The sequence below is a fragment of the Staurois parvus genome, unplaced genomic scaffold (genome assembly GCF_062004578.1).
Source record: "Staurois parvus isolate SC_StPar_1 unplaced genomic scaffold, SC_StPar_1.0 ptg000486l, whole genome shotgun sequence".
Lineage (NCBI taxonomy): Eukaryota > Metazoa > Chordata > Amphibia > Anura > Ranidae > Staurois > Staurois parvus.
This window is the reverse complement of record NW_028318282.1, coordinates 2,343,283-2,363,448: the sequence shown is the minus strand read 5'-3', so window position 1 is coordinate 2,363,448 and position 20,166 is coordinate 2,343,283. Positions and strand designations below refer to the sequence as shown.

The following is a 20,166-nucleotide window of genomic DNA, read 5'->3' as shown; positions in this document are numbered from 1 at the left end:
GATACCACGTATCCATTAGGGATGACAAACTTTACACCTCAATATACAGGAAACCCACTGACTGATGCCGCTATCTCCAGCTGCTCCCCAAACACATCAAACAAGCCATTTTACACAGCTAGGCCACCAGGTACAACTACATATGCTCTGATCCTACAAAGCCATCCACAACACTGCCCCTAACTACATCACCAACCTCATCCACAGATACCGCCCAAATTGCCCACTCTGCTCCTCCCATGATATCCTCCTCTCTAGCTCCCTCATCACCTCCTCCCACGCTCGTCTCAAGGACTTCTCCAGAGCCTCTCCCATCCTCTGGAACTCCCTACCACAGAATGTCCGGTCAGCCCCCACCCTGTCTTCCTTTAGGCGATCTTTGAAAACTCACTTATTCAGGGAAGCCTACCCCACCTCCACCTAAGAACTCTGACACAAATTATTCAGCAGGAAACTGCAATACTTTCATTGCAGAGACTCAAATAAAAGGGATCAGGCCTTGCACCAACAAATGCTGCAAACTGTGCAATCAAATCAATTCATTAAAAAGTGTTACACATGCAAAAGGAACCTTCAATATTATAGGATCCTACAAAATGTACCTCCAGTAATGCTGTGTTCCCCCCTCAAAGCAAAACAATAAGGCAACACAGGACCGAAATAAAAAAAAATAATGAATAAGTAAGCACATGGATGCCATAAAAGAACATAAGGATGCTTACTGTATACCTGTAAGACATTCTCACAACCAGACCACTGTATGGAAGACATGTATGTTATAATTCCTAAAAGGAACTTTAAAAATACTCAGGAAAAGCAGACATTTGAAATAATAATTCTCTTTGACACAAAAAATTATGGATTAAATGTGGACTGCAGTTTTCTAAATTACTATTGGTCTTATGACCAATCTTTCATTCCATAGCCCACTCCTTATCTTATCACATCAACTATACCAGTTTAATTACCATTGCTATGTATGCTTACATGTTTTTTTCATGGGTTGTCTTATTTGATATTTTTCTAAAACTTTGTGTATTAGTACTGCCTGAACCTTAGAAGAAGGGGGTACTCCCCAAAATCTTGCCTTAAAAATATGAATATTGGTGCAGGTAAAACAAGGATCACAGATAGTACTCAATTGGTTTTATATGGTAGTAAAATGTTATATACAAAAAATTATAAAATATATTTAAATACATTTTGTTTTCATAAGTGAACTAAAACCGTGCTTTGCAGGCCACAGGATAAATGTATTTTCTTCAGGACTGAATTTGTTATTGCTGCCTTCACATCACTGTTCCTCAAAGTATAAATGAAAGGATTTAAGACTGGGGTAAACACTGTATATATAAGAGCAAGAAATTTTTCATTTTCGCTCCCCGTAGGTCTGATGTATGCAAGACCTGATCCAAAACAGAGACTGGTCACAATAAGGTGAGAGGAACAGGTGGAGAAGGCTTTTTGTTTGCCTTCAGCTCCTTTGATTTTTGAGATTGTGTTAATGATGTGAATATAGAAAATTATGATAAGTAAAACTGGTAAAAGCACAACAAGAATAGTGGCTATTATTGTGGTTAATTTGCTCATGGAGGGATCAGAGCAAGACAAATTCTGAAGTGGAGCCACATCACATACGAAATGATCTATCTGATTTGGTCCACAGAATTTCAGCTGGGCTGTTTGAATAAGAGAGGCAGAAGACAATGAAAAACCAGCAATCCATGGTGCCACAGCTAACAGGGTATATATTTCCTTTCTCATAATAGCAGAATAATGTAAAGGACTGTTAATAGCCAAGTCCCTATCAAAGGCCATGACCAGTAACAAATAGCATTGTGACATACCTAAACCATTGAAAATAAACATCTGTGTGAAACATTCAATGAAAGATATCCTCTTATTTCCTGAAATCAAATTATCCAGAAGCTTTGGTACAGTCACTGTCACAAACAAAATTTCAAAAACAGCAAACGTACTTATAAAAAAATACATTGGAGTTTGAAGCAAGGGTTCAATCCTAACTAAGACAATGATGGTAATATTTCCTGCAACGCAGATGATGTATGCTACCAAAACAACAAAGAACAGTAATAGCTGGAACTGTTTAAAACTGGAGAACGCAATTAAAATAAATTCTTGCACCATGGTCTTATTAAATTCTTCTTTTATAGAGTGGAATCCCTGTAAAAGAAATATAGAACTATCATTAAAGGGGCTGTGCAGCCTAATATTGTGTTTTTGATGGGTTTGAGCTAAAATAAGTTTGTTGTATATGGGGCTGCGTAATCACAGACCTGTCAGGGTGTCCATTCTGACCCATGCCCACAGCCGAAAGCTCCCACAGTGCACAGAGCATGAGAACTGGACCAATGAACAATGGAAGAAGGTGGCCTGGTATGATAAATTCAAGAATAATTAGAGGGACACAATAAGTTTGAGGTATTTACGTGACCTCCCGATTCTCCAGATCTCAATCCATCAAGCATCTGTGAGATGGTTGGAAAAACAGGTCCAATCATAGAGGGGCTCACCTTACAACTGCTACTGACAGCTTGATGCCAGATACCACAGAATACCTTCAGAGGAGTCCATGACTCATCCGGTTATGGTAGGTGGTCATAATGGTATGGTTGATGTATAATTTAATACATTCATATAATGTATCTTTACACTGGGGTTCTCAGAATTCTAGTTTCCATTGCAGGAAGTATTGTGAAAGTATTCTTCACCAGTTCTTTTCTAGAGACCCCCTGATCAGGCAAAGAACCAGTGGGAAGCTGATGGAAATATGTCCTGTGTTCACATGTATGAATCCTTATGACTGCATAGTTTACTATTACTATTTATTGAATAGTGCATAACAGAGTGCATACTTACTGGGAAATTTTCAGGCATGGTTCAAGTAAAAACCAGACGTGTGGTAGAAAAAACATACGTCAGTTTAACTATTGAAATAGAACAAACAGTGTAATGAGAAATGACACCTGAATTATGTTAGCATATGAATATATTTATATGTAAAAACAAAAGAAGAACCCTGTAGACTTCTTACACAGGGGACCATTTTCTCTGATACAATTATTTTTTTAACACCTGAGACAAGAATCTAGAGAATGCAACGGAGTTGTAATTTAACTCAATAACAATGCTGTTTGTTTCCTTTTTCAAATTAGTTAAAACATGTTTAAAAAATAGTTTTAATTATTGGGGTACACATTTACATGCCTTTCTGACAATGAAAAATAGATATTTTTATTGCGGTGGATTTTTTTTCCTAAGAAAATAAGTTTAGACAATTTTATTAAAGCCCTATTTGAAAGTCAAACTGTATTTTGCACATCCTCCCACAATTGTGTAATCTATAGGAACAGGTAGACATAAAATTCACATATTAATGCAGATATGTATTAATAAATCGTTAAATATCAAGTATGAAATGATATGACTGGAGAAAATTCAGTGCCCATCCCAAAGAAAATCTAGATTAAGAAATGTAAAGGGTGGCAGGGATGCTAAAGGGCAAACACACATAAATATTAGACATGTATTGAGCTAAAACATAAAGAAAACACAGGTTCAAAGTGAAGATAGGAACAATAACCAAGAGTTCAAAAAGGGCCACTTGACCATATGATATACTACAGAACTCCTCAGTGTAGCATTGACTGGGGAACTGGTTATAGTCCAAATAGTGTGGTTCCTACGTCCAATGTATTTCAAGACTGAAGCTCTCCTTCAGGGACATCCCTGGAATCTTGGCATTCAAGAATGGACACTTATCAATACCAAATAACAATGCAAACATCAATATGGAGCATGAAAGATTGGATTCATAGTTTACAAATACTCAGGAGTATGGTCAAAGATCACATGTGATGATAAAGCCTGTGAGAAATTCTTAAAAACACCTATTGTGTGGCATGCATGTGCACAATAGAGCCAACAGTGAAGAAGGGTCAACGGGCAGGGCCAGGCAATGCCAATAAGGATGCATGGAAGCTGCGGTAACAAACAATATCACCAGAAACAAAATCAAAATTACCAAAAAACCAAAACAAATGAAAAAAGAAAAAAACTACTGTCATCTACCTGTCATGCACCTGCACAGGAAGGCCTTTTGAACAGCTCCAGCTCAGGGGCCACTGATAGTGGATCAGTAACCATGAGAACATGGCGAGGTATGAGTGCATGTGATCAGTCCAATGGTCTACATTTTAGTAGCTGACATTTTGCTTGAAGAATGTTGGAAACATAGCAGCTGGCAGCAGACCAATGTCACAGTAGAGCAAGATGGAAGCAGGCAGATGTCACAGCAAGGCAGGCGGACAGCAGAGAGGCTGGCAACAAGCCAGACAAGCCATATGAGAATGTTCTGGACAAAGGAGCTGTATTTGGCTGGATGAGCAGGATGCAGACAAGCTGGATTGGTAACAGACAGGCAGAAAACAGCATGGAAGAGAGAAGTCTGGTCACAGATCAGTGTCAGCAACGGTGGAGGTGGATCAAGTAGAATTTGGAGAACAAGCTTAGGTCAGGCAACGTGGTAGATGAGCAGAGTAAGGACTAAGCTGGGTCAAGATCAGAGGTCCGATACAGACATCAGGAAAAAAAACACACAAACGCTGTAGACCAAACATCAATTAGCCAGTGCAGAAGCTCCATTTAAATAGGCCATTTGGCGCCAGCTTTTGTGACAGGCGGGTGCCTGACTGCGCATGCACATCTGCCTATCCAGTTGCCGGTCTGCACATGTATGTATGCGCCGGGAAACGTCATTTGTGCTATGTCAAGCCTTTCCTGACAAATACCTGTTGTCAATGAATATATTTCTAAAAATTGAAATCAACACATCTAAATGTACCATAAGTTCTGCAGGCATCTAGTCTAATGACGGTAATGACTGGGTACCAGTTTGTTTTGTACAGAAGGAGCATGGATATGATCTTTTTTTAACTTGCATATATTAGGGCAAGACAAAAAAATATGCAGAAGTGTACCAACTTCCTGATTACACTGCTAGCACAAGGAGGGGGCACATTTGAATAGATTTTATTTAGGAAAGCCAGGGTCTTATATCAAATGCATCATAATTTTGTATCCATGTTCTTGATCATTTTGGCTATGGAGTTCTTATGAGCAAAATGCAGAATTCAGATCGGGAATTTTCATGAATAGGCTACTTTTTTGCCTCATCTGCATTAGTATTTTCGCTCCATCATATGGCAATAGGTGATGCTGTCATCTGAGACCAAAGCCCTAAAGTAGTCCAACTGTCCAGCTTCAAAACATCCTCCCCTGCACCTATTTGGTATTTTTCCATCTTATTTGGCCAATAATGAGGATTTTCAAAACATGTTATATACAGCATGGGTGGAATATGCAGCTACCAATGGCACCCACCTTTCCAATCCTAATCTTTCTTGGGAAACAGGCAAAGCCTTTCTCGGGTAAAATTATCTCTTATGCTTCTCAATTTAAAAAAACATTCCTGACTGCAATTTCAGCAAGCTAGTGAAAATCTTCACCTGGCACAGGAAGCATTGTTGCGATCATGCACCGTGGCCACTAAGACAGCTAGGCAACACACCAAGCTTCATTTTGAATTGTGGGCAGAACAGGAGGAGGCAGCAAAATTGTCCTACTCAACTTTACAATTCCACAGGTTTGGCAATAAGATAGAGAAACTTTAAGGCCAGGTTATATTCAGGCCCTAGGAGACCAACATACATTTCTGCTCTGAAAAAATATACAGACTCTCTTGTTACCTCACCTGTGGAAGTCCATAAAATACTTACTGATTATTATACATCTCTATATTCGGAGGATCTGATTGACCTGGTGAAAGCTCAGACCCTGTAGACCAGAGTGCGTATTCCTCAACTTACTCCAGGTCAATTGGAATCCCTAAATGCCCCTATTTCTTACGAGGTTATCCAAGCGACTATAAAATCATTACCCATAGCCAAAGCCCTGAGCCCTGATGGATATAGCCAGGGCTTTCTTTCTGCCGGAACGCGGCGGTACTGCGTTCCGCCACCTTTTTCTTCTTGTCCCCGCTCACCGACTGCCTCTGCAGAGCTGACAAGCTATGCAGAGCAGCGAAAGTGACAGGTGCCGGACGCGGCTTGTTTATGTCATGCTTGCGCGTGCCCGGCACCTGTCACTGCCGCTGCTCACAGCCGGTGAGCGGGGACATGCACGCTTCACCCCCCCCCCCCTCTACCGCCAGCGTGTAAACATCGGGGGCGCGGACGATGGGCGAGGACACTATGCACGCTTCACCGCCCCCCCCCGCCGGCGTGTAAACATCGGGGGCGGCGCGGCGACATCAACGGCAGTGACAGCGTGGACGCAGGGGCCGTACAGCTTGGAGTAGGTAAGCTGCGCTCGGCTCCCTGTCACTGACTGCAGTATCATGTATTGCTCTAAATTTTTACTCTCTCCCCAGCCTGTGCCCACCTAAACTATCCCAACCACCTGTGCCCACCTAAACTATCTGAGCCCACCTAAACTATCCTCACCCACCTGAGCCCACCTAAACTATTTCAGAACGCAATTGCTCAGCGCTCAGCGGCGCCGATCGAGAGCGCCCCTCCTGTGCATGAGGAACAGGAAAGATAAATTCAGTGATGGACGGTATTTTTTGGAGGAAAAGGTGGCAACCCTAGGGGAGCCTGTAGGAGCAGGCACATCTACCAGACAGGGTACACATGCATGCTAGACTGATTTTATATCTATGCTGGACGTTTACAAACGGCCTGCCATGATTTTATATCTATGCATGTGTTCCTGGTGTCAGTACGGTACTGATTTTATATCTATGCGTGTGTTTCTGGTGTCAGTACGGTACTGATTTTATATCTATGCATGTGTTTCTGGTGTCAGTACGGTACTGATTTTATATCTATGCGTGTGTTTCTGGTGTCAGTACGGTACTGATTTTATATCTATGCATGTGTTTCTGGTGTCAGTACATTAGTCATTTTATATCTATGCATGTGTTTCTGGTGTCAGTACGGTACTGATTTTATATCTATGCGTGTGTTTCTGGTGTCAGTACGGTATTCATTTTATATCTATGCATGTGTTTCTGGTGTCAGTACATTAGTCATTTTATATCTATGCATGTGTTTCTGGTGTCAGTACATTAGTCATTTTATATCTATGCATGTGTTTCATGCAGATCATGCAAGAGGCAGCCGGGGGTCCGATGACATCATTTCCCTTATATGGTATGTACGGGAAATGATGTCATCGGAAGCCCCTCCCAAATTTTACTTGCATTCCTGTTCTCTAAAGGGGTGGTCCTAGGGTTTGATGGGGGCGTGGCCAGGTTTGGGTGGGGGAGTTCCACCACCTTTCCTCTGAGAAAAAAAGCCCTGGATATAGCACAGAATTTTACAAACTCACCAAGGATTTCATTCCTGATACTTTAAGGCATGTTTTCTTGGCAATGTGGGAGGGTTGCCTATATTTCCCCATGGGAACACAGGCTCACTTTTACACTGATTTAAAAAAAAAGGTAAATACCCCTTACTCCCAGGCTCTTATAGGTCAATATAATTAACTAATGTTGATGTTAAAATACTATTCAAAATTGTAGCTTCACAACTAGCACCTCTCGTCCCCACCATCTTACATCCAGCCCAATCAGGTTTTATCCCAGGATGGTCAGAACACTAAACATGCGAAAGGTACTGCTTGCCCTGGAATACACCAAACTAAACTCAAATGGGGACCTTGCCATCATGCTGCTAGACATCGAAAAGGCATTTGATAATATCAACTTCTCCAGGTTGTTTCTGGTTATGAAAACATTTTACCTACCTTGTAATGTACAGCGCTGAGCGAACCATTGGCGCTTTATAAATAATGTATAATAATAATAATTTGGCTTCTTAGATCCGGTATTAGACTTTCCACAACAGATGTATTCTTCTCCTTCCATTTGCTTGGTCATGCCAGACTTCATCTCAGATACCATTCCCCTAACATTTCCCTAACAAAAGGAAAAGACAGGGATGCCCTCTCTCTCCCCTCCATTTTAATACTGCAATTGAGCCATTTTTCTAGAATTTTAGTACTCGAAGGATGGTGTTAGTGGCATCACTATTGGCAGTCAGACTTTATGATATGCATTGTTTGCAGACAATATTTTACTGTTTTCCTCCAACCCTCCATTGGATTTTAGTACACTTCAGGAATTGTTTCTGGCATTTCTGGGTTACAATTGTTCTGGGTTCTGAATTAATTTAAAAAAAAATGAAGTCCTGCCCCTTAACCGTAGCGAATCTACTGTAAGTGGCAACTCACCTCTCCACTTAGCATTACTCATCATTACTTTACCTACCTGGGTATAAGGATTGGTCCGGATCCTTCATCTGTATACTATCTTAATAATCACCCTTTAATAAATAAATTTGGAAGCATGGCGGCCCTGCCCCTCTCACTTTTCGGGAGATGACACCTCTTTAATATGGTTCAATTTGCATGTTTGTTATATCCTATGCAAACTATACCTATCTCACTGAAGCACTCTGGCATACAAAAAATCCACTCTGCTTTGATTGCTTTGTTATGGTTGTGTAAGAAACCACGTATTGCTACGCATTGAATGAAGGTGGCGCAGGCCTGCCCAACCTACAGTTGTATAATCTGTCCTGCCTGCTCAGACAAGGCTTAGACTGGATTTCAGGAAAATCCAGGAACTCTAATTATGTACTGTAGTTGAGGAGGCACTTGTATCCTCATTCACCCTCCCAGCTGCAGTACATTCTTTCTTAACCACCTCCCATCGGGCCGTTGTATAAAAAGGGGCAAATGGCCATTTATAAATGGCCTCCCCGCCCCCTGCTTGTGCGCGCTCCCTGGGAGCACGCAGCACCGCAGTCCGGTGCCGCTGTGTCCTCCGGACACAGTGGAACACCGATCGTCGTACAGGAGCTCTGTGTGAGGTCCCAATCATGTGATCACATGCAGAGTAGTAAGCAAGATGTCACTTCTGACATCATTGCTTACTAGGTGTGAAATCTGTGAATAATCAGAGGTCACATGGTACAAGGCTATTCACAACAGCCTTGTACCATGTGACAAGCTGTGACCAATCACAGCTCACACAGTATTTCTCAATGGCTGCAAGAATGCAGCCAGAGAGGAGGAGAAAATATTGTTTTTACAGCCTTTATGGGTATAAAAGCAATCAGTGTAGAAAAAAGAAAAAAAAAATCTTCATCACCCCCCACAAGTAGAACAGTGTCACCATGGTGACACTGTACTGCTAGGGTGACAGTATGCAAAAAATAAATACATTTAAAAATTAAAAAAAAATGTTTAAAAATGATAATGTTTGGTTATAAACTAATTTGGGTTATTTTTTTTACTAAAAAGATAACTGAATACATTTTGGCCAAGGTTTATGATGAAATATTATTTATGTGCAAAATTTTATAAGAAAAACACTTTTTGAAAAAAAATTTGGACTTTTTCATTTATATAGCAAAACAATAAAAATCCCAGTGGTGAATAAATACCATAAAAATAAAGCTTTATCTGTCTCAAAAAAATACTAAAAAATAAACTTGGGTCCAGTGTTTGCATGACCGCGCAATTGTCATTCAAAGTGTGATAGCGCAGAAAGCTGAAAATTGGCCTGGACAGGAACGCGGTAAAAGTTTCAGGACTTTAAGTGAGTAAAGGTATTACCTACATTTCTCAGATATAATATTTTGATAGAGATACCATCATAGCCTGGAGGGAGGTGTGCAGACTACTAGGTTTATCCTCAACTATATCTCAAAATGTACCTATCCATGGAAATCCTATGTTCCTCCCATCCAATGAACATAAGGCCTTTGAGTATTGGTGTGCATGTGGACTGACCAAAGTGGCTCTCATATATACAGGTAGCCCCAGTACATTCAAATAATCTGTCACAAGTACTCCTTGCCACCATTGCATATTTTCCATTACCAACAAATACTACGCTATGTACGCACCTGCTACAGCTCCAATTAAGACCCTCTCTGAAGGTCTTTCATTGACGTAGTGCTCCATCGAGGTGAGTACTCTATCTCTAGCTTATATTCTTATCTCATTATGCACTAGTTGACTAAATACCATCTCACTCCATTATGCAAATGGGATTCTATCCTCAACGATCCCGAAACTTCGGATGAGCTCTTGCAGGAATATCGCTCTATCTGCACGATTTTCATATCGGAGACCTGGAGAGAGAGACTCAATTTAACATTCTACACAGAGCATACTACCCTTTCTGCAATAATGTTACAGATACTACACAATCCCAATGTCCCTGGTGCCAGCTTCAAAAACCTACACTGTTTCATCGCCTCTGGGAATGCCCTTCAGTGTCTACCTTCTGGGACTCTGTCTTTGCCCATATCACTAAAGTCAACAAATTGCCGATCTCCAAGGACCCTATGCTTTGTCTATTTGGACGTGAAATACCAGATGCTCAGGCTAGATCAACTACTTTGTCAACTCTCCCACAATGGCTCCATGTCTGCATTTTTGTAGAACGGAGGGCAATCATGTGCAATTGGACTCACTCCTCTCCTCTCCACCTCTAGGTTCTCAAACTGATGTTGTTCTCCTTATTTAACATAGAAAACTGGAAACTATACTTCACAACTTCAATTCTACCTGTTGCTTTTTTACTAGATGGCATAGATGTTGGGGCAAACTTTGAGTTGTTCGGATTGATTGCTTGACATTCCTTGTTTTAAACTTTTCAATTTATTAACTCCACCCACTTCATTGATTGCTCATTGCTTTTTATTTCTATATATCTTTTGAATTGGCTCCTGTCTAAATTGGCCCTAGTATGTGTATGTATGAATGTGAGTTAGGGACCTTAGATTGTACGCCCCTTGAGGGTTGGGGACTGATGTGAATGTACAATATATATGTAAAGTGCTGCATAAATTGACGGTGCTATATAAGTACCTGAAATAAATAAATACAAAAAGCAGAATGCAGTCTTTTTGTGACTGGAAGAAGGAAATATTAAGCTCTTGTACTCATTTGTGAAAGAAGGAGAGGTCATGCGGATCAAGATCTGATATCAATAGGTTGTAGGACAGCAATAGACAATAGCACAAAGGTAATTTATCCAGGTGATCATTTTCAAAGGGAGTAAGCTGGTGGAAATCTTGGCATGGGCAAAATATAATTCTGAAGTGAGCACACAGCTGCTTACACTTTATAAAGTCTAGTCTTTGGCTAAAGGCGGAGTGTAACATTACCTCAGACACAGGTTGGTTGGGATAAGAGAAATTAATCCCCCCGATGGATCATCTACAATCAGAGATTGAAATTGCTGATTGTTTAATGCATAGGGAAATTTGGGGGAGCTGAGGACCAACTGCAGACCCAGAAAGTGGTCCGTATTTCTAAAGATCGGTTTAACAGAAGACACTATTGGCCCCATTAAAGGATGTTTCAGTATCTCTTTAAACATTGCAGGAGGAATATCAGCCCATGGTAGGCCATGAATAGGATAGGCAAAAATGGATTGTTCTAGTGCAATCCATGGGTTGTTAGGTTTTTTTTTTGATACACCAGTGTCCAGAACCTGTGCCATGTGGGCTACCACATGGCATTTGAACAGGACCGTAAAAAATCCCCCCCCCCCCACTTTGGCAGGGACAGAGTTGTTCTATTAATCCTAGCCATCTTCCCCTTCCAAAGCTAGGAGAGAAAACTAGCCCTCAAATCATTCAAGAAGCTAGGTGGAAGCTTGATCAGGTGAGTTTGTAACAGGTTAAAGCCTCGGTAAGACGTTTATCTTTAGGACTCTTATACAGCCACACCATCTGAGGGTTTCTTTATCCCTCTTCCAGAAGTTGGATTTTATTGTTTTTCCTAAAGGACTGAAGGTAAATTCAAAGGTTATATGCAATTGTGCAGGTATGTTCATCCCTAAGTATTGGATATGTGATTCAGACCATTTGAAAGGGAAGGTACAGTATGTTTCACTGAAATGTGGGGAATAAGGGATTGAGATATTTAGGGCTTCCAACTTGGATATATTAATTGTGAACTTGACCGATGCTGCGCTCTTTCCAATTTTACAAAGTAGGGTTGGTATTGAGACAGAAGGAGAGGTGAGAAAGAAAGTGAGATTGTCCACAAAAGTAGAAACTTTATGAATTTCTGAACGAGCCGGAAGGCCAGCAATGTCTGTTAGCCCATACAGAACAAAAGATGGGCTCCAAGGATAAGCTGAAAATTAGTTGTAAAGGGGATAGCCATGCCTCGTACCATTACTGATGGAGAAGAAAAAAGCCGCATAAATCTATTCATTCACTTTCACCAAGGCTGTAGGTTTGGAATAAAGGGCCTTCAACCAAAGTTGCATGTAGGGGCCTAAACCAATATGTGATAGGGTAGTCTGAATAAGGTCCCAGCTAACCCTATCAAAGGTGTTTTCCACATCAGTGGAAATGAGAACCAGGGGGATTGATTTGGATTGTGGTTGATTGTGGATTGCATCAAGGACCCTTTGAGTACTGTTCCTTGTCTCGTGTTCAGGGACAAAAAGAGACTGGGTAGATAGCTCAATGAGGTGTAGTCTCTGTCCTGGACATTAATCATTCTCCATGTGTATGTCAGGCGTTAACTGTCAAATGTTTTCTGAAGCCTTCACAAGGCTGAGTAAAACAGGTGGGAGGAATGTTAGGAAACAACCAACAAAGGGTCAAAAGCGACATTACGGACCACCCTCCCCCAAGATAAGCATGCCCTCCTTGTGTTGATAAATGTGATCAAGATAGGATTCTAAAGCAAGTATCTGGTGATTAAGTAGGTACAAGCAGGCCGGGGTAATTTTTTATTGAATAGTAGACCTTTAGCTTTAGGGAGTCTGCTGTCCTCATCCGATATCAACTCCTCGTCCTTCCCTGGAACATGTTTAGACAAAAGCATAGAAACACCCTTGATTTTTGATATGTTAGTAGTACTATGATAAACTATGGGAAATTTAGGACTGTACAGCTTAGGGATTTTATTTGTGATAAGGTGTGTCTCCTGCAGAAAGACTTAGACTTAGAAAGATATTTTAGATCTTGATGTTTCTGGAGCAATTTGGACCTCTTTTCCAGAACATTTTGTCTCTTCATGCTATAGGACATAAATTTAACAGCTGATATAGTATTGAAGGAGCAGTCAAGTCACAAGCTCACAAAGCACCCAGAGGAGGCAAATAAGGGAATGGGAGTTGGGGCCCAAGGGGAGAAGGGGAGAGAAGAAAAGGGGGTGGGGAAGAGGTGGGAAGATAGGAGGAGAGAGGTAGAGTGGGAGGAAGAAAGGAGGGGCAATGGGTGTAACAACTTTAGAAAAGAAAGAAATTGAGGAGGGAGAGGGGACAAGGAGCAAGGGCAGCGGGTGTTAGAACCTGAGGGGAAGGGGTTAGGGTCAAGAGAAGAACAAATGGGTGGATAGAGATTACTCAACCTCCTTGTGGGTAAGAAATTACACTAAGACACTCCAAAGATATCGACCGTTGGGGAAAGGAGGTGTCTATGAGGGGTAGGAGTGGGCCAAATGGGGGTACATGAAGCCCTGAGAGCAAAAACCACAAAGCAAGTTTATAGAATATTATCCAGGAACTATAAGACTATATAAAAAAAAAATAAAAGTGCCAAATAAATTGGCCGATGCCAGTCATCCATAAGGTCTGGATGTTCCAGTCCTCTGCTCTTCCTCAATTGCCCCAATAAAGACATAACAATGACTTCATGGCAAAAATTGGTGGAAACTAAGTTAATTAAACAAGCATTAAGTGTAGAAAAAAAGTCCTACAGCAGATTGTGGAACCTTGCTTGCCGCCCAATAACTGAGGACACCCTCAGGTAAGTCCTTTTCAACCTACACTGACTTTAATGCTGCTCATCCTCAGTCTTCCTCAACCTTTTGGTACTGTTGCACCATCCACTTCTTTTTTTCCCACTCAGCTGGGCACTTCTTCAATTATGCTCGGTCTTTCACTTGCCTCCTTCCTTTTCCAGGACCATGCTTCACGCCCTTCAGGCATCACCCACTAATCCACTCCCAGCCCAATCTTAGATCCTGCAGCCAGAGCTCAGCAGACCAATAGTATAGGTCAGCCTTTCTGAACCCTTTTAACTTTCAGATCCCAGGGAACCCCTGCTAATATTCATCTCAAGGAAGTTTTTGTGAACATTAGGTGATGAACATAAGAATGAATAGAAGAATAAGAAATGTGGTGACCCAAGCACATTTGATGCCCAAGGCTGCTCTATACACCAAACTTATTTGCAATAATAATAATAATAATGAAATAAAACAAATTAATAACCAGCTAATGGTCAGAAAAGCAATGCTGTGAAAACTGTAGTGCTTCCTTATATTGGTAGTCATTGGAAAGTGCCCCCTTATATCCATGGCCAGTGAAATGAAAGAGTGTCCTCTTACTTTGATGGTCAGTGAAAAATTGCCCCCTACATTGGTGGTCAGAAAAATGTCCCTTTATTTTGTGATGAGAAGGGATCATCTCCCAGTTCAGTCCAAACTCCACTTGTTCAGGTATTCACTTGAATGTGGCACTTTTAGCCCATTCTACCCTTACTATATAATACAGCTTCCCTCTTCAACAGTTGTTAAAGTATATGTGAACCCTCTCCTTATAAAACTCTCCTAACAACCTATTCAGTTTAATATAGAAATAAAAGGCAAAACATTTGTGCATACATTTAAAAAAACATTATAAATGCCTTTCTTTCCTTTTTTCATAAGTGATCACATAACCGTTCCCAGCTGCATAAGGAGCTAAGAAAGCTGTGGGAGGAGAAACAGCAACAAACTGAACTTCCCAGTGAATGGCTGTGTGGGACGGGAGGAAGGGGGAGAGGTTGTGTAAGCACAAGTCTGATCATTGAAGGAGAGATAACGGAGTTCCCAGAACAGGAAGATACTGACCACGTTGTGCTCTCATGCTTAGCACGGTCAGTTTGTAATAGGAAAGCAGAGGGACTGGCAGGAACAAAATAATTCACACAAAGGAAACAATTCAAAAAGAACAGGATCATTTTTCATACAAGAACATGGCACAGCCGGCACATATCAGGAATATGAAAAGTGAAAGGGAAAAGTATTTGCCAGCACTTTTTTTGGTGGGGTTCATTATTAAGATCTATACCAGACCCTCTTCTAGGATAGAGGTCTGTTATAGATGAAGAGAATGCCCAACAATTTGAATGGAGCATTTTCTTTGTAAATGTCAGTTGTGCTGTGAATTCTTTCTATATTGTGGAGATGCACCAGATCCCAGGCAGGTTCAAAGCATCTCCAGGCATGTTATATAAGCATTTTAAATATTGCAGTATTAAAATTGCTGCTTTTCACCAAATGAAATTTTTTAAAATGTGTTTGGTACATGTTCCTATGGGCAGTGTCCAAGCCTCAGTGCCATTTGTTTGACACCCCTTGCTTAGAAAATGTCCATTACTTTTTTCACATTTTGCTCCTTTTGACTTCAAGTTAAGTTCTCCAACTTAACCCGAACCCCAGGCATTCAACATATCACTAGTAGTAAGTAACTTGTCCGTTTTGATGGGTGGTTCATTGAAAAGGTCTTCAATTTAGTGTTCTGTAGGAGAAAACTCCCTTACATTGGTGTTCATTGAAGAAAATGTTCCATACATTAGTGATTAGTCGAAAGCATACCCATTATAGATAGCTAAAAAAGTCATTGATGTCAGTGTTTACTTATCGGAGAGGCAGACATTGCTCATTAATCAAGGGAATCCTAGCATCCTCTGGAGGAACCCTACGATTTCATGAAACCCTGGTTGAGAATGTCTGGTTTAGGTCTTGCAATAGATGTTCAAGTGCATGTAAACCCTAACAAACTTCTTTTATTTGCTTCCATTTGGACTTCTAATTTAGCATTGGAAGTATTTTGTTATACCTGTTTGAAGTGCAAAAAACACTTGCTGCTTTTGTCAGAAAGTCAGAACTGTCTTCTGAGATATGGGATGTGATGGTCCACAAAGTTTTTATAGTGGTTCCATCCTCTAGGGACTGGCTGGTGGTAACTGTGGCAGCATTGGGGTGTCCATTGAAAAAGAAAGAGGAAGGCAGGAGAGCCCTTAGAATGTACTGAGTTGACTCAGGAGTGACAATTACCTTATCAGGTTTATCAGTAGTGTGTCTTCACCCAGGATCAAAACTGGTAACACTCGATGCCATGGGGATCCCATTCCTGGATCCTCAGAGAGGTTCTCAGGTGGTTATTTGGAACTAGGTGAGTTAAGCATATCTAAAAAGCCAGTTAGTGGTCTGATCGTCAGAGGCTTCCATTGTCGTCTATCTAGGATAGGTGGAAGTCATCTTGTTTTTTTTGCAAACACATTTTTTGTTGATGTTTTTAAAACCTGATGACTTCTAAATATTCTTATACAACAATGGGTGCCTCTACTGACTGGACCAACAACCGGCTTTTTTTGGTCTCAGTTAACTCGCCTAAAGGTGTCTCTGCACACTTACTGTTTAAACTTTTTGGAAAGAGTGTGGAACTGCAAAAATGTAGCACGTTTCAGCACACAACAGGATTTAGCCAAGTGCATTTTTAAGAGATCAACAGGTATTTTTATGCTCTTGCAGGGTCTTTAAAAGACTAAATCATGGGTAAATGTGCATTGCAAAAATGTACTTTTATGTTTTTTTGCCTTGATATATTCTTTTGGAGATTCATAGGCAATGATTTTGTAACCAACTGTGTTTTCTGACATGATTTTGGATTGCAAAGCTAAAGGAACCTTTCACTGTGCTAGATGCAGTGAGGATTCATTGTAATTAAGCTTTAACTAACACAACCAAAATATCTCTATCACTGCATTACTTTAACTGACAATAGCATGGTAATGCAATGCTCAAAATAAATAAAATATATGTAATTTGTTTCCCCATAAACAGTGCTTTCTTTTGATTGTATTTGATCACCACTGGGTTTTTTATTTTTTTGCTCTATAAACAAAATAAGATCTCCAATTTTGAAAAAAAAGACAATATTTTTCACTTTCTGCTATAAAACATGTCCAATAAAATAATATAAAAATTTTAATTTCTTTACAAATTTAGGCCAATATGTAGAAAAAAGAGATAATTAACGAGCGCTTGGAGATGCGTGGCAAGCAGCTGGCATGAAAGGCACAAACCTCAAACCTTCACACTAAGACAATAACACATGCAGCGCTAAAAAATGAAACATGAAAACATATAAAGTAACATGTGATGGACTACTAGTGCTTAGTAGTGACTAATAAGTGTCCTCATAGCATGAATGCAATAGTCCCAATAAACTTGTGCAAGACGTGATGAACTCCGTGCTGTGAAGTGTTTAATATTATGCACTCACCAGAAAGCGCATAAAAAAGCGCATTTGAGTTGTCAGACCACTCCTGGTCCCAGAAGGGTTGAACCTATATGGATCATCCGGCAAGCTGTCACTCTGTCACTCCTTAACCAGCAGGGGGACTCCCGACATCCAAAGGACCCCACAGGGATAATCCAGACTCATTAACCAGGGCACTCACATGCAGTATCCACCTTGAGAGAGGGGGGGCTTGACCAGAAAGCCCACCCCAAAAAACACTGATAGTGTAGTATGTTCCAAACAAATGTTCTTTATTAAAGATGATGTGTACATATAACTCACAGGGTATCCCAGATACAAAGATGGCCGCCGGCCTCCACGAGGTACGGAACGGCGTGACGTCACCGGCTAGGCTCCCACTGACGCGTTTCGTGCGGACGAGCACGTTATCAAAGGGAGCGAGCACTAGCCGGACAAACCTATATATACCGTTCCACGCGCATGCGCGGTGGAACGAAAAAGCCGGTGACGCCATTTTGGCATGCGATAGCGGCCATTTTCTAGGTTATCACGGCTCAGGGTAGGCGACCCTTATACATTGCAGAGAAACTTTCTCACCCGCCCTGTCATACCGGAGACAGGTGTAACGGGGGGCGGCGGGCCACGGCAGAAACCATAAACATTAACCGCAGGGAGTGTGATATGTGTAAATAGACTGCCCTTAGTTCTATTACAAACAGATTTAATATAGGTGCAGTCAGATTGCCTATATAAAGGCTAGTTAAATAGCGCTTATTGCACACCCCTAAATATATGTTAAAATGTGGCCAAACCTCCCTCAAATCCAACAAGACTTTATAAATAATAAAGAATTATGCCTAAAAACACCCCCCTGAGCCATGATATATTAAATTGCACATAATGTAAGAAAATACTATATGACATATAAATAGAGTAAAAAGTCATAAAAAATACATAAACATATGAAAATGTGCAAATGGTATGAAACGAAGTGAAAAATATGTAAAAGATGCTTAAAATGATAAAAACTTATCAACTTGTATCAATAAAACAATTAATGTCAAGGTCTACATTCAGGCCTTGAGGGAAAGAAGACTGTAACTCATAGATCCACTTTGTTTCCAGTTTAGAAACCGATCTCTTTTTATATGTACCCCTCCAATATGGTTTCACAATATCTATAGCAGCAAATTTCAGGCATTTGGGATTATTGTTATGGCACAGTCTATAGTGTAAAGATAGTGAGTGGTCCTTGAAACCTTTTTTAATATTTTTAAGGTGCTCACGCAATCTATCCCGTAACCTTCTTGTGGTCCTCCCAACATATTGTTTTCCACAACCGCATTCTAATAGGTAAACAACATAAGTACTGTTACAGGTGATGGTATTTTTAATTTCATATGTTCTGTTGGTAATGTTGGAGGCAAAAGTCTTCACCGGTCTTTTGTGTGTGCCATTATTAACACAAATCATACACCTGTTACAAGGATAAAAGCCCTTGTGCCCAAAATTAAAGGTTACATTTTTTGGGGGGGTTCACAATGTTGGGGGCTAAGGACAACCTAAGGGGTGGTGCTCTACGAAAAATAATCTCCGGACGGTTAGGTAATTCTTTTCCCAATACCGGGTCATTCAACAGAATGGACCAGTTTTTCTTAATTATCTTTGAGACATCTTTAAATTGGGTATTAAAGTTAGTGATAAACGGACAGACCATATTACTCTTGACCGCTATGGTGGGCTCGAGTAGTTCATTCCTATCTTTATTTAGTACTTCCTTTATTGTTTTAGTCAAGAAAGGTTCGTCATAGCCCTTTTCCAAAAATCTTTCTTTTAGAGTTATAGACTGTCTGTGAAAATCCTCAATGTTATCACAATTTCTTTTTATCCGAAGGAATTGACCTTTCGGGATATTCATTAGCCATTTTGGGTGATGGCAACTGTCAAGTGGAATAAAACTGTTCCGGTCCGTTTCCTTAAAAAATGTTCTAGTTAAGATATTCATGTCTGATATAAAAAGAGTAAGATCTAAAAAATCAATTTGTTTAAGATCGTACTGGTAGGAAAATTTAATATTGGATTCATTAAAATTTAATGTAATAAAAAAATTCTTAAGGGTGAATTCATCGCCCTGCCATAGTAGGAACACGTCATCAATATATCTCCGATAAAACAAAAGGTCGGGCCATTCCCTGGAGTAGATGAGATCTTCCTCCCATCTTGCCATAAATAGATTTGCCAGGCTTGGGGCAAACTTGGCGCCCATAGCGACGCCCGTAGTTTGTAAATAGAATTCATTCCCAAACCAAAAGTAGTTGTGTGTCATAGCAAATTTAAGAAGGTCTAAAATAAATATTTATTTTAGACCTTCTTAAATTTGCTATGACACACAACTACTTTTGGTTTGGGAATGAATTCTATTTACAAACTACGGGCGTCGCTATGGGCGCCAAGTTTGCCCCAAGCCTGGCAAATCTATTTATGGCAAGATGGGAGGAAGATCTCATCTACTCCAGGGAATGGCCCGACCTTTTGTTTTATCGGAGATATATTGATGACGTGTTCCTACTATGGCAGGGCGATGAATTCACCCTTAAGAATTTTTTTATTACATTAAATTTTAATGAATCCAATATTAAATTTTCCTACCAGTACGATCTTAAACAAATTGATTTTTTAGATCTTACTCTTTTTATATCAGACATGAATATCTTAACTAGAACATTTTTTAAGGAAACGGACCGGAACAGTTTTATTCCACTTGACAGTTGCCATCACCCAAAATG

General features: G+C 40.4%; 1 protein-coding gene across 1 annotated transcript; it reads right to left on the bottom strand.

The window, feature by feature from the left end:
* Positions 1 to 1,209: 1,209 nt before the first annotated feature.
* On the bottom strand, positions 1,210 to 19,646 carry LOC149452278 (olfactory receptor 10A7-like). The gene is made up of 2 exons (XM_089689548.1): positions 19,005 to 19,646; positions 1,210 to 2,184 (listed from the first exon to the last, which is right to left on the bottom strand). The coding sequence occupies exons 1-2, from the start codon at positions 19,644 to 19,646 to the stop codon at positions 1,210 to 1,212; spliced, it is 1,617 nt and encodes a 538-aa protein (XP_089545674.1).
* Positions 19,647 to 20,166: the final 520 nt, after the last annotated feature.